At 29.4% G+C, this 14,283-nt stretch overlaps 1 protein-coding gene across 3 annotated transcripts in view; it reads right to left on the bottom strand.

The window, feature by feature from the left end:
- Positions 1-4,139: 4,139 nt before the first annotated feature.
- The window catches only part of LOC107455883 (uncharacterized protein CG3556), a 33,799-nt gene continuing 23,655 nt past the window's right edge, over positions 4,140-14,283 (bottom strand). For all 3 annotated transcript variants that reach the window (XM_016073603.3, XM_016073605.3, XM_071183347.1), the window contains 3 exons: positions 12,983-13,157; positions 11,068-11,204; positions 4,140-4,514 (listed from right to left, as the gene is read on the bottom strand). In XM_016073603.3, coding sequence (XP_015929089.2) covers positions 4,450-4,514; positions 11,068-11,204; positions 12,983-13,157 — 377 coding nt within the window. In that variant the 3' untranslated portion in view covers positions 4,140-4,449. The remainder of the gene's footprint in view (positions 4,515-11,067; positions 11,205-12,982; positions 13,158-14,283) is intronic.

Here is a 14,283-nt window from a genome sequence, read left to right as displayed (position 1 = left end):
TTTTAAAGCAGCTAAATTTATTCACACCTCATGTTCACTCATGCGTTTTTTAAATCGTATGTCGCAAGTGAAACATGCGCGAATTAATATTCGAAGATTTTCGCGAGAAAATTTGAAACCCGACTTGGCGAATGTAACATTGGCGAATTTCAAAATACGGTGCCAAAGAAGTGCCCGGGAGTCGACAATGTGTAAAGTCGCTACCGGCGACCAAAAAGTGCCATTTACTGGCATTTGAAGGGAGAATTATTGACCCAAGTAGCAATCTTCAGCAAGAGACTGTCGTCATTTTAATTGAAAAATCTTCAAAGTGGTTGCTTTTCGATAATAGAGTGCATATCATGAATAGCCTGCCCTTTATCATGTCCGCAATCTCCAAGAAAACTTAAAGGGCTATCTTTAGTAAGACTGCATATAAAAAAAAAAAAAAAAAAAAAAAAAAAAAAAAAAAAAAAAAAAAAAAAAAAAAGAAGAAGAAGAAGAAGAAGAAGAAGCTGTTTTAGTCAGTGGCAGAATTGAAATTTGACACCATTGAAACCTGACATATTATTGATAATATTGACCTTCATGGTTTAGTCACTACTACGCAACAACGTACATTTCAATTGAAATATAAACATGACGTATATATTACCAGTAATCGGAAGTGGCTTTTTTCGATCGATAGGACCCATTATTTCCTCCTTTTTTATTTATTCGATATTTTTTCCTTATCCAGATACAACTGGAGCTGAAGAGTTACTCCTTGTAAATATGTGGTTTATACGACTTCCTTAATATATATGTTAGATTCTCATAGGTTTTCTTAGCTTTCAGTTATAGCACAAAATAAAGGTAGCTTTATTTAAGTGGGAAGCATTCTTAGATGTTGATGATCTAAATGATTCCGAACATGACTTTAAAATTATTAAAAAAGTCTCCTTAAAGTTAAAAATCCCTTATAAACAAGGCTTTCAGTCTTAAAACGACACTCCTTAATCTTATCCATAGATTACAAAAGGCAGCAAACGAGAGGAAAACTGTATTGATACTTTTATTAGTTAATATATAAATTCATTAAAAGATGTACAAAAGAAAAAGTTAAATTATTAAAAAGTTTCATGTATAGATTTACAAAATACCACAGAAAAATGTACAAGAAATGCTCTAAAATTCAAAAGAAAATATGAACTAAAAGATGAAAAATATCCTAACAATCTGAAAAAGTGTCCTACAGTATTTAAAAAAGGCACTATAAAAGAGAAAAAATTTATCCAAGAATGCAAAATTAAAGATAATATTAATAAAATAACAATAATATGTAAGTGTCATGAAAATTCGGTCTTTATAATGACACAAGTATCAACAAAAATGTCTTACTGGTTTAAAATAAGAGAAGATTTAAAATTTTAGCAGATTTAATTTTTCACTGACATTTTAAAAATAATTGAAGTAAAATGTAATGGAGAAAGTTGAACTTTACTTACTCGAATTAACGGTGCATAATGCTATTAAGAAAACTGCTATTAATATTAACTTCTTCATTTTACTATAGATAAAGTAAAATAATAAATGAAATATTAGAAATTATGCTAAACGACAGCACAATACGATACTATTCCATCCAATATAATTGACTCTCTTACTTTTAATGAAAAAGAAATTTTATTGCCTTTAAAATACTGATTATCTAAGCACGTCACATGCTTATCTTTTTGCGCACTTGACCTTGGAAAAACCCAAATAACTTTCTAAAATCAATATTTCAAAAATATAATATTTGAAACAATATTCCTTCGGTTCCATGAGTTAGGATTTCTTTTGCGAACTACTTATGATTTTTGGGATCTCTAACATTGTTTTTACTCATTTAATAATCCATTATTTATTTAATATTTTCTGAATTTGATGACATTATTTAAGTAAAAAGCCAATAAAAAAAGAAATAGCAAAATTTAAATAAATATATATTCTTTCTAATAACAATATATTACTGCAAGAAAATGTGAAAACGTGAAGGAATTACAAAAAATAAGGATTTAGAAATAATTGCCTCAGAATTTAACATCAAACTTAAAATAAAATAGCCAAATTCAAGAATAAAGAAATATTTTTCGCTGATGACCATTCTTTCAGCTTATTGTAATTCTTTTCTAAAAACCATAATTTAGCTTACGCACACTACAGAAACTATAAAACTGAGAACCACTGCAGACCTGTGAATTCAGCTGCTTAATATTAAAATCAGGCTTTTAGACTCTTTATGACAAAACAAAGAAAAAATTTACTCTAATTTTACTCGCAGTCTTTTTTTTTTATTAGTATATTAACCGTTGCTTATGAAATATATTTATGAAGTCGGGGTTCAGCCAAAAGAAGATCGATTCCGTAACAGAGATGGGGACCACTGTTCTAACGAACATTTCATTCACATTTCGAGAATTAAAAGTTTGTTTTTTAGTGCAGTAGGCATTTCCTAATCCAAAAATATGACTGTTTTAAGCTAACCAAAATTAGTCGCAATATTGGGGATTTTATTCGAAAATAACGAAATTTTGAAGTAATATTTCTGACAGAAGATATTATTTGATTTGAATAAAAATTATATCTGTAATGTTTATGAGGACTGGTCACTATAATTATAAAACTACATTTATATTATATACATATATTTATTATTTTTTTAATAATTGCCACTTTTGCTGGGTTGTATATTATGATTCAAAAAAAGCTCTGAATGAAAGAAATGATAACATTTCTTCCATACAAGGATCACATCACTTTACACATTTTAGGATCACACATGAAATTCCATTTCTTTCCTCATTTAAGTTTAAAAATGTATCGAAATATATTGCCGTTTTTTTTCCGTTCTCAACAGAATGAAAAATGACTTAAACTGGATTATATAGCTCCTCGTGGTTTGATCATCATTAGTTAGGCTTTTGCAATTTAGAGAACTTATTTTTGCAGCTTATTACTTCGTTTATGTTGTAATTTTTTATTACTTTACCACCAGGAAGAAACAAATTCAGCCTCTGTTCAGGGGTTGCTTTAGCCTCTTCCTTGTATATATTCTTTTATCAAATTTTGAATTTATTCGGATAATGTCAATTAATATATTTGCTTATAATGTTAATCAGAATTTGTTATTTAGTAATCTCTACAGAAAAAAAAATTCAGTGACTGAAACTAAAGAAAGTAAGTCAATGAAATCTTTGATTAAATTATAACAGCAGAGAATATCAGTTTTCAAATCATTGTTTCTATTGTATAGTTTATTACTGATCATTTCATTTTGAGCTCTAAGGTCTGCATGTTTGTACAGCAATTTAATTTAAACTATTTTAAATTGTAATATCCATAATATAATTTGAGGGAATTGGTCTATTAGTTATTGAGAAATAAAAATTTGAAGTTACAACTTCTTTGAGATGGTAAAATACTCACAAGCGAAATTAACACAAAGGAGTTCAATTTTTGACAGACTATTGGAGCAATACATTCCAAATTTCGGCTACCTCCCATATTTTGAGGATCAAAAATATATTATGTTGAGATTTAGTGTCTCAAATTAAAATGCCAAGTTCAAAAACATTCGACTTCATTTTACATAATTAGGTAAAAAAATTTAGGACGTGTGCTCCTACCAATGTTTTAATTTACTTTATGTTTTTTTAAACTAAAACTGACAACTGTTTAAATACCTCAATATAATCAATGAGATTTCGTATATTTTTAAATCATAGAGATTTTTTTTAACACAGGAAAACTAGATTTAATATTTTATTAAGTGGTAATGCACGCAAAAGAATCTTTCAGTAAATTGACTTTTCAGAAGATTTTTTTTCTAACCTTAAGGTTTCATATTTATCGTCTGTTACGGTTTTCCTTTTTGTTCTCATTTACGTTTTTGAATCAAGTAAAAACTTCTAGCACGATCGAGTTTTTTATACTTTGATATTGGCTTTATGTAGTCATCATCAATATTTATGCTATTAAAATATTATTCTATTCTATCTTGTCAATTAAGACAAATGCTTATCTGGAAATGCAATTGGGGATTGATTTTACTTCCTATTTAAGTTCCTAAGCAAATAAAATCAAACCAAACTTTTTAAATTTAAACTCTGTCTTATAGTTCAAATATCAAACTAATATTTTAAAAAGTATCAGCTCCATTTTTATTAATTACCATGGAAAACAATGAACAAACAGGTTTACACTCTAACAAAATGAGTTATTGACTTACATAAAAAAGCAATACAACAATGAGAAAAAAGCATAATTTTAAATACTTTTTTTCTTATTTATAATACAATTATTGTTCATTTAACTACACTTTGATCTCAATCAAAAGCCAAAGCTATTTTATTAAAAATATCATTATCCATCAAGGATTAAATAATTCATTATCCACAGTCGATTAAATAGTTCATTTAAGTTCATCAATGCCAGTTACTCTTAAAATCAGTCTACTTTTCTATACCAAAATAACATGTGTTCATTGTTCTTCGGTATCACATCGGCTGGACCTGTAAAAGCATAATAAAAAATTAAAATAATGTTTAACTAATAAAGCAACAATAAAGTTAACAATAAAAAAAACATAATAAACTATATTATGTTTTTTTTAGTTAAATATTTGTAATAAAATATTTTTTAAACGTTTATTACTTAATTTCGAAAATATATTCCGCAAATTAATTCGTGTATTATAATAATTATTACACTGGAAATAAAACTAATTATGAATTTCTTTAAAAAAGAAATATATTAAGTATATGTATAAACAAATTATCACCCCTGAAATTGAAAAATACTAAAGAAAATTGACTTTCTTTGCAGTTTTCAAAAATTTAATTTCTTTCTCATTAATTCAGTGAAATGTTCCTATATATATATTTTTTTTTTTTTTTAAAATTACAATTTTATGAAAAAATATCATATTTATGAGAGAATAATGATATAAAAAATCATTTTGCATTTCTTCCTAATTGAATCTCGTTAAGAAATTTGTGTATTTTATAATGTCAATTCACATTCGCTTTCTAAATCCTGTAAAAAAAAATAAGGCGGAAGGATACCATCCATATCTCTATATAACATAAAATCATAATGGTTTGATACCGTTTTCCATTGTTGTCGGAACATTTTTATTGGCTGGAAAATCACGTGGTGGGATTCAGTTTTCCCTCATTTATTTCTAATTGTTTTGGTTGTCATCAGCATAAAATTAACAAAAGTCGTAAAGATATTGTTTTTCTTTAAATATTTTTGTATCCCTAATGTAAAGTTATTTTCCAGTACTGCTATTATTAGCGAAAATTTTAAATCATGGTTGCGAACTCATGAAATTTATTTGAACAACATAATGTTGTAAGAATATAAATATTATTTTAGAAAATGACTACTTCGAAAAATCACTTCTGTTCACCAAGAGATATAAATGTTTATAATGCTGACTGATAGTAGTATTTGGACGTGGGAAGTAGAGGCGCAAGCGTAAACAAACAGAATTCCTTTCAGTACATATATGTTAAGTGAATAATTTTAACTTTAGAAGAAAAACTATTTTCTGATTAGAAAAAACAATTATTGCGAAGCAATCATCGGGATTGGTGAGCGGTAGCGAACAGGAGGCTTAGCCCCCTAGTATCTTTATATAAAAATTAATGTCTGTGTGTGTGTTCTTAATAGACTCCTAAACCATCCTACAGAAAGCGATGAAATTTGGCATACAATTAGTTCAAAGCACGAGGAAGATCACTGTCGATATTAGAACATTCTGCGAAAAACCGTTCGAGAGGGATGAGCGAAAAACGAAATGGAATTTTATGATTGGTTGTGTGTTAGCCATTGCTTTAAATGAAAAGATTCAATTTTTCACATATTTTAAAGATAACATCAGGGATAATTGCTAACTTATAGCTCTATTTGAACAAAAAATAGTTTATTACACGTATTTAATTATTTTATATTCGCTATGTCAGATAAACTAATGAACAATACGTGATAGCACGTGTGGTTTACACCACCAAATTTATATTTTATCTGATGCAATGAACATTTATTTTATTTATATTAATATTTTTAAACGGGTTTCTAAAACATTACTTATTTAAAACCAGCCGTGATGGAACAGAAAAAAATATTTATTCATTCTAAAGCAAAATTATTGAAAAAGTGGTATTAATTCGTTTAGGAGAGACATAAAAAAATTGACACCAATGAGGCTTAATTACGCTAATGATGCTTCGTTAATCAAGGTAATATATGTATATTGTACTAGAAAGCCAAAGTAATGGAGTAAAGATATTTATTTGTCTAGAAGAAACGTTAGAAATCATCATACTTTCATTGACGACATTAATGCTTAATTAATGTTGGTAATGTGTATTAATTGAAGTAAAAAAAGTAACTTTGAAACTAGAAATCAAAAATAAGGAAATAAGATACTTATTCGCGTGTTGGGTAGCCATAAAAGATCTGCATATAATTATTGACACTAATGCTCTATTAATATTAATAATGTGTATTAATTGAAATAAAATAAAATAATGTGCAAAAAACCAAGCTCATGGTGGAAAGATTAATGGGAAATTCTTTTAAGAAAGCCGTAAAAAATCGCCATTCACAAATGACGGTTAATTAATATGTATCACTGACGGTAATATGCACTTCTGGTACTATGGTAATCGGCGAATCGGTCTTTTACATGAATTTTACAACGGGTTTTCCATAGTTTTAGAAATTATTTTTCCAGTCGTAGCTAATATAGTGTATTAATACATTAATGAATTAGAATTAAAATAACTTTTTTCCACCAGTACTTATAAATATTTCAACAGTAAATTAAAGGTCAGATAGACAAATGGTCATGCCTCAAAATTCTTATGAAGTTTTATATATTTTGAAAAAAAAAAATTCGGCTTTAGTTGGCTTGCATTGACAAATATATATAAACTCAAATGATGAAGGGATATGTAATAAATACCTACCAAATATACTAATATTGGTATAAAATATTATATTGATATATTCCGTGATTATTAAAAATGAACCAATACTAAGCAATTTTGATATCGATACTTCGGAATTAAATGTTTTACGGCCCCTCGAAAAAGATATGTACCTGAGAAAATCACTTAATAGTGGTAAATTTTAACTATCATGAACTGGCCGCTAGATTAATATATTTTATCCTTATTCCAATGGTATAAATTACAAACAACGAGCTTTTCTTACATCAATAACGTAAAGGCAATGAAGATTACAACATATATTGTTAAAAAAATGAAATTATTTTAGCCGTATTAACTGAAAATTTTAGTGGAAAACTTAGGTAAGTAACATTTTTAGAACGAAAAAAGAAAATGTATCTGAATTATTTTATTATCAATTTATTAGAATTAGGGCTTTATTTTATTTTCTTCTTTATTTTATTTTCCAATGAATAATTTGAAATAAAAATCATGCAAACATACGAAAAAGTAATATGGATTAGTTATGTTAAGATCAGTTCTGTTATATTAAACATACCCATATTGACGCAACCACTTTATGTTATTTTCTCTAATTAATTAATTTCCCTAAAAATGTCATTCACTCTTTTCATTGAAAAATGTCATTCGCCCTTTTCATTTGGGTGAAATGCCATTTCACCTAAATGACATCAAGATCTTAAATTGTGTCCGTATATGCCTTTCATTTTTGAGCATGATTGCGTTGCGTTTCTTGGTACTGATTTCGTGATTATTTTTTTTTTGTTCACCTCGTGCGAAGAACGTGTATTCAGCTAGTTTAAATATAAAACTAAAATTAACGTACTAACTATACTATCATCATATTCATAATTTTTAGAACATAAAATAAAATAAAAGGAATTATAGTGTGACTGAATATTTCATTTTTTTTACTTGAATGTAGATTTTTTTAAAGCGTTATACTAGAATTTTACTCTAAATTGTATTTAGTTGGATAAAGTTTTTTAAAGTGCCATTTTATTACAATTGTAAAACTGACTGCAAACCGACTAAATGATATAATTCTAAATTCCATTGCTATTCTTTTTTTTTAAAAAAAAGTACAACTTTCAATGTGGGAACATTGTAATTTTTATTAATACACTGGTTATCATAAATTAAGGAAAAATCACAAAAATAGCGATAACTCTTTCAAAAGTAAGCCAAACCGTGCAAAATTTGCATATGTTGTCCACTAAGAGTAGCTGAGTAAAATTGCAATATGCAAATTAGTGGCGCTGCACTCGGCTTACGTCATCTGCCTGGAGCATAAAAGTCCAAGTTTGAGAGAAAGCACACAAATTTTACTGTGATTGCGACATTGAAAATCTGAGATAGCCAATTCGTAATAATGACCTCTAGGCATCATTTGCCTGAAGAACTACGATGGAGAGCCATCGGGAGACTAGAGGCAGGGCAGAGTCAATCAGAAGTGGCCAGATGGCTAAATGTGAGTCCATCTGTGGTTCATAGACTTTGGAGGCAATTTCAAACCACAGATTCGGCATCTAGGAGGTTCAGTCAAGGACGGCCAACTGTTACGACCAGTGCCGATGACCGATATTTGACATTAAGTGCACGCAGGAATAGAACCGCTACTCCGACACATCTTAGATCCTCTCTTGCTGCAGCCACCGGAAGGTTGGTGTCAACGTCAACTGTGCGCAGAAGGCTCCACGAAGGTGGTCTGTATGCGAGACGACCAGCCATTTGCGTGCCGCTCACATCACGCCATAGGAGAGACCGTTTGCAGTGGGCCCGACAACATGTCCACTGGACGTCAGATCAATGGAGGCCTGTTCTCTTTACGGATGAGTCCAGGTTTAGTCTAGAAAGTGACAGTAGACGTTATTTGATATGGAGAGAACCTGGGACCCGTTATCATCCATCAAACATCCGTGAAAGAGATGCATACGGAAGAGGCAGTGTCTGTGTTTGGGGAGGCATATCCTTAGGAGGGCGCACATACCTCCATGTCTTTCCAAGGGGAACCGTGAATGCTCAGGTTTATCGAGACAACATCCTTGATGCTTATGTGCGCCCATATGCCGGGGCAATTGGTGATTGCTTCCTGTTACAGGACGATAATGCAAGACCACACAGAGCTCGCATTGTTGATGATTATCTTCAACAGGAAACAATTACTCGCATGGAGTGGCCAGCTCGATCCCCGGACTTGAATCCTATCGAGCACGTTTGGGATGCTCTAGGGAGGCGTGTATCTGCCATCAATCCGCCCCCTCAGACCCTTGCCACGCTTGCAACTGCTTTACAAGAGCAATGGCTCTCACTTCCTATTGAACTGATAGACCGCATAATTGAAAGCATCACACATCGCTGTTTGTGCTGTATTGCTTCTAGAGGCAATCATATTCCATATTAAAGGTACTTTTTCTATTGCAAACCGATACTTCCAATTTGTTTATTTTATACATGTGCTAATTTCTATACTACTATTAATGTCTGATAATTTCTTTTTATGTTGTTTAATACCTTACTATGTGTTGTATATTGTGGGTAAGTTTCATAAAATTCCATGTGTAATTTCTTGAGTTATCGCGATTTTTGTGAATTTTCCTTAATTTATGATAACCAGTGTATAATGTCATTAGATTAATTTAACCTCAAATTTATGTGACCACTAATGATAGAAAACAGAATATCATTTCTAAGTATCTTTTGGGACTTTGTCCCAACATTGATTTTTATTGTTTCTTTAGACTAAACAGGATGTTCAGAAATGACTGCCCATAATATGTAGATCTAGAATACTTAAAAATGAAAGCAAAAAGTAAACACATTGGGGGTTGAGGATTAATATTTATGCTGAAATGCTATAGAAATTTTTAAATTACAGTAGAGGAAAGCAAATGTAACAAACACCCAAGCTGATTTATTTGAGCATTTAAGATAAAATGTGTTTCTAATAATAATTTTTCAATTCCGTTCTGTTTCTTCCAGCAATCAAACTAGTCTTGCTGTTTATTTCTTCCACTCTACTGTTGTATGATTTTTCAAATTTTGACATCGTTTTTGCTTTTTCCCACCTTAAATACTAATTTGTGAACCCAACTTACTTTCATTATTTTTTTCATTTTTTGGTAAGGATTTAAAAAAACACACATGAAGGCAACTTTATGCAACACCCTTTATAACACCACAGGTTTAAATATATGTTATTTGTATTTTATCTTAGAAAACTACAGTGGAATGACATCACTTTATACAAAAATACAAGCACTTTAAAATGCATTTTATGTCACACAAATTATGAAAATTCCAACTTTTCTTAACGTTCTTACCTTCTTCTTAATGATCTTATCTTCGTCTTAACGTTCTTAATTTTTCATTTTACAAGGTCTTTTACATTACATTAGGGAGCGCGGCAAGCTCTTGACTGCCTATACTTCCGGGTTACTGCTTTTGGTGTGCTTTGAACCCATTTGCTCATAACGTGATAATTATGTTTTTAGTCTTTCTAGAGTAATATTTCTTGCATACGTGTATTTTTTACCTGATTTATTATTTGTGTTTAAAAGAAAAATCGTTAGAAGAATCATTTGAAGACCTTTCATTTCATCACGTAAGAATTGTCATAAAAAAAAAAAAAAAAAAAAACTTCGTTTTAAAACACTTTTTACGTTGTTAACAATATACCAACTTTGAAATTTAAACCTAAATGATAATTTGTAAAATGAACTTAATCTCGTTGCTCGAACAATGTGCTAACGCTAACATATGATGTCGATGCCCGGCTTGCACCAAGAACAATTAGTAATAACAAGTAAAAAGAGGCCAAATCGGAACTGCCAAAAAAAGCGAGTTTTGAATTCAGAAATTATATAATTTGTTTCTATTATTAAAAATAAAATTATCTGTTTCAAAATATTGCATCACGAAATAAGTTGTAGTAAGCAGCTGTATCCTTTCTCTCCGGAAGTAGAGCAGATGGGCATTGTTGTTGTTTAGATTTATATTGAAAGCACTATCCACAGAAATGCCAATTTAGACAGATAAATAATTGTCGACATAAGATGAAAATCAAATGAAGGAGAAGTCTTACTTCTTGATATGAGTGAAATTTTGGATAAATTGCTGAATAGATAGTATGTGTGCCAGAAAGTCTCCATTTCAGGATCATCCATTATACCCGATAGAGCGAATATATATGGTTTTCTACTCCTAACATTGTACTCAAATCTGGAAAAAAAGTATTCTTACGTTAAAACTGTTAAATATATATGTAAAAATATTTTTCACATGCAGGCAAATTTCTAAAATCATGGGGCTAACTTAAAAGAGAGGTAAAGCACATTATAAGGATTAAGAACTGCACAAGAACCCATGAACGGAAATGTCATCGTCCGCCTTTTAGGTCCATTTACTGTTTTTACGCTTGTCTTTAAGCAGGTACTTTCATTTATCTAAATGATCTTAATTTCATATTAATTTTACGCTTTCTAATAATTATTGTCCAAAATTGCATTCGCATCTAAACATCTGTTTTATAGTAATTTAATGATTTGGCTACAGGGGTTTCCAATTGGCGGCCCGGGGACAACATCCAGCCTGCGAAGCCTTTTTTTGTGGCCCGCGAACTAAAAAATATTAGTTGTCATTTTTTTTGTGGACAATTTTCGTAAAAAATCTATATGGGTTTAAAATTACTTTTCTCGTTAATAAAAACCTAATTTCTTCGTTTCTGTAAAATTTAACAATCCAGCGGTGCAAAAAAATTTATTTCTCAGGTTTTGCATCCAAGAAAATATTTATTCAAATGCAAAAATAATCGTGTATGTTACTCTTTTTTATTTAATTTTTTTTTGTATTTTGTTAAGATAATTTAGCATGTGCGCATCAGAATTTTTCTCGAAGATATTCTCCGATTTAACTTTTGTAAAACTACTCATTTCGGACGAAAGTATTTACACACACATTTGTAAATTTTAAATTTAAAATGTAAATATCTATTCTCTGGTGGTTGCGGCAGACAAACCACAATTTTCCCATTGAATATTTTGTGTGCTAAATACCAACGTTTTTAAAGTTTTATATTTTAACAATTAGATATCTGTTTCACATTAATTGTTTAATACATATTTGCGCATTAAAAGTATTGTAGCCCGAATTTTTATTATTAATTTAATATTTTTAAAAATATTATTAATAACAATTAAATATTTTTAAAAATCTACTTCTTATTTTAATTTGTAATTCAATACTTTTATTTTGTACAACTTCTGATAGTACAAAATCTGATATTAATATCTAATGTTCTTTCAAACATAAAAGAGCCCTACATAAATTTTGATAAAGTTGCAACCCGCCATTTGCTTTGTGTTTTTGAATGTGGCCCCCGGCCTCATGTAAGTCGGAAACCCCTGGGCTAGCTTCTCAAATTAGTTACTAAATTATTAAATTGCGATTTAAAATCTAATACTTAACCTATTTAAATAAAATTTTCGATAATAGTTGTTATGAAGCATAAAATTAACATGAAACTAATAATTGAAGAAGAAAACAACTTAATTTATTTAGGAAAATGGAACGAAAAGAGTTTCGTGCGGTTACTAAATATTTCCATGTAAGAGGTTTAGAACTCCCACTTCTTCCCGAAAAAAAAAAGATCAAAGCGGAGTTAGAGGGAGTACATGATCCCTTCTGTTGTGTTAAAATGAGGTAAATGAATTTAAACTAAGGTGTCCATGTGTGTAAATAGATGTACTTATTTAGGTGATAAGTTAGGAGAATATAGCTGAGTAAACAAAAATTCAACTTTAAATTATTCAGCTTTTTTTAGTATAATTCCATAAACTTGATCTACCTGATTTCTTGCGAAACTCTCTTTTAACTTTTTCTTTTCATTTTTTTAACAGTTGAAATGCGTGTCAAAACCTTTAGTGTTGCTCTTTTAATACCAGCAATAAAGTCTCGAACATTATTAAATTCGTCTTTTAAAAACACCTAAACGAACTTACTTATACTTGTCATCGACACCAGCGGCATATTCCATAATACCATAAAATGAAGTATTGGCAGGAACACTGAGAGTTAAACTTCTTTGTAAGACTTTGTCATCTCCAATCCAAATAGAATAGCTAATATTCCACTTTTCGCCTACTTGAATTTTTAAACGCTCCAGGCCTTCATTTTCTAAATAGATTACAGTTTATTTTTTAACATCATATCACTTCTTTTTACGTTTAAAGACATTTTAAATATTTTATATTGCAAAAACATAATGTATAAAATAAAAATAAAAAGTATAAAAAGATAAAAGATAAAAAAGGAAGAAAATTAAGAAAATTAATGAGTTTAATTTACTGCTCATAAGCTGCAAGTATATAGAACTCATTAAATAAGTTTAAAATATAGAGAAAACATGGAAAATATTAAAGATTGATGAAAAGAGGAGAAAAAAAAATATTCAAATAAATTATTTAAAAGTAAAAACAAAAAGAAAAATATATTAAAAAGCCGGAAAAGAAAATCAAAATATATAGCTCTTTCATCAGCTCACACGATAAAATCCGCAAAAAAGGAGTGCTTTATAATATTATATCGATATAGCCAAAGCAAAATATATCAATACAATAGTGTGGGGAGCACCCAAAAGAAATTAAAACAAAATAGAGCACATTAAGCAAAAAATATATAATAAACACGATAAAATCCGCAAAAAGGAGTGCTTTATAATATTATATCCATATAGCCAACGCAAAATATATCAATACAACAGTGTGGGGAGCACCCAAAAGAAATTAAAACAAAATCGAGCATATTAAGCAAAAAATATATTATAAACACGATAAAATCCGCAAAAAGGAGTGCTTTATAATATTATATCCATATAGCCAAAGCAAAATATATCAATACAATAGTGTGGGGAGCACCCAAAAGAAATTAAAACAAAATAGAGCACATTAAGCAAAAAATATATAATAAACACGATAAAATCCGCAAAAAGGAGTGCTTTATAATATTATATCCATATAGCCAACGCAAAATATATCAATACAACAGTGTGGGGAGCACCCAAAAGAAATTAAAACAAAATCGAGCATATTAAGCAAAAAATATATTATAAACACGATAAAATCCGCAAAAAGGAGTGCTTTATAATATTATATCCATATAGCCAAAGCAAAATATATCAATACAATAGTGTGGGGAGCACCCAAAAGAAATTAAAACAAAATAGAGCACATTAAGCAAAAAATATATAATAAACACGATAAAATCCGCAAAAAGGAGTGCTTTATAATATTATATCCATATA

This window comes from Parasteatoda tepidariorum, chromosome 7 (assembly GCF_043381705.1).
Source record: "Parasteatoda tepidariorum isolate YZ-2023 chromosome 7, CAS_Ptep_4.0, whole genome shotgun sequence".
Classification (NCBI taxonomy): domain Eukaryota; kingdom Metazoa; phylum Arthropoda; class Arachnida; order Araneae; family Theridiidae; genus Parasteatoda; species Parasteatoda tepidariorum.
This window is presented reverse-complemented; position numbering and strand designations above follow the sequence as displayed.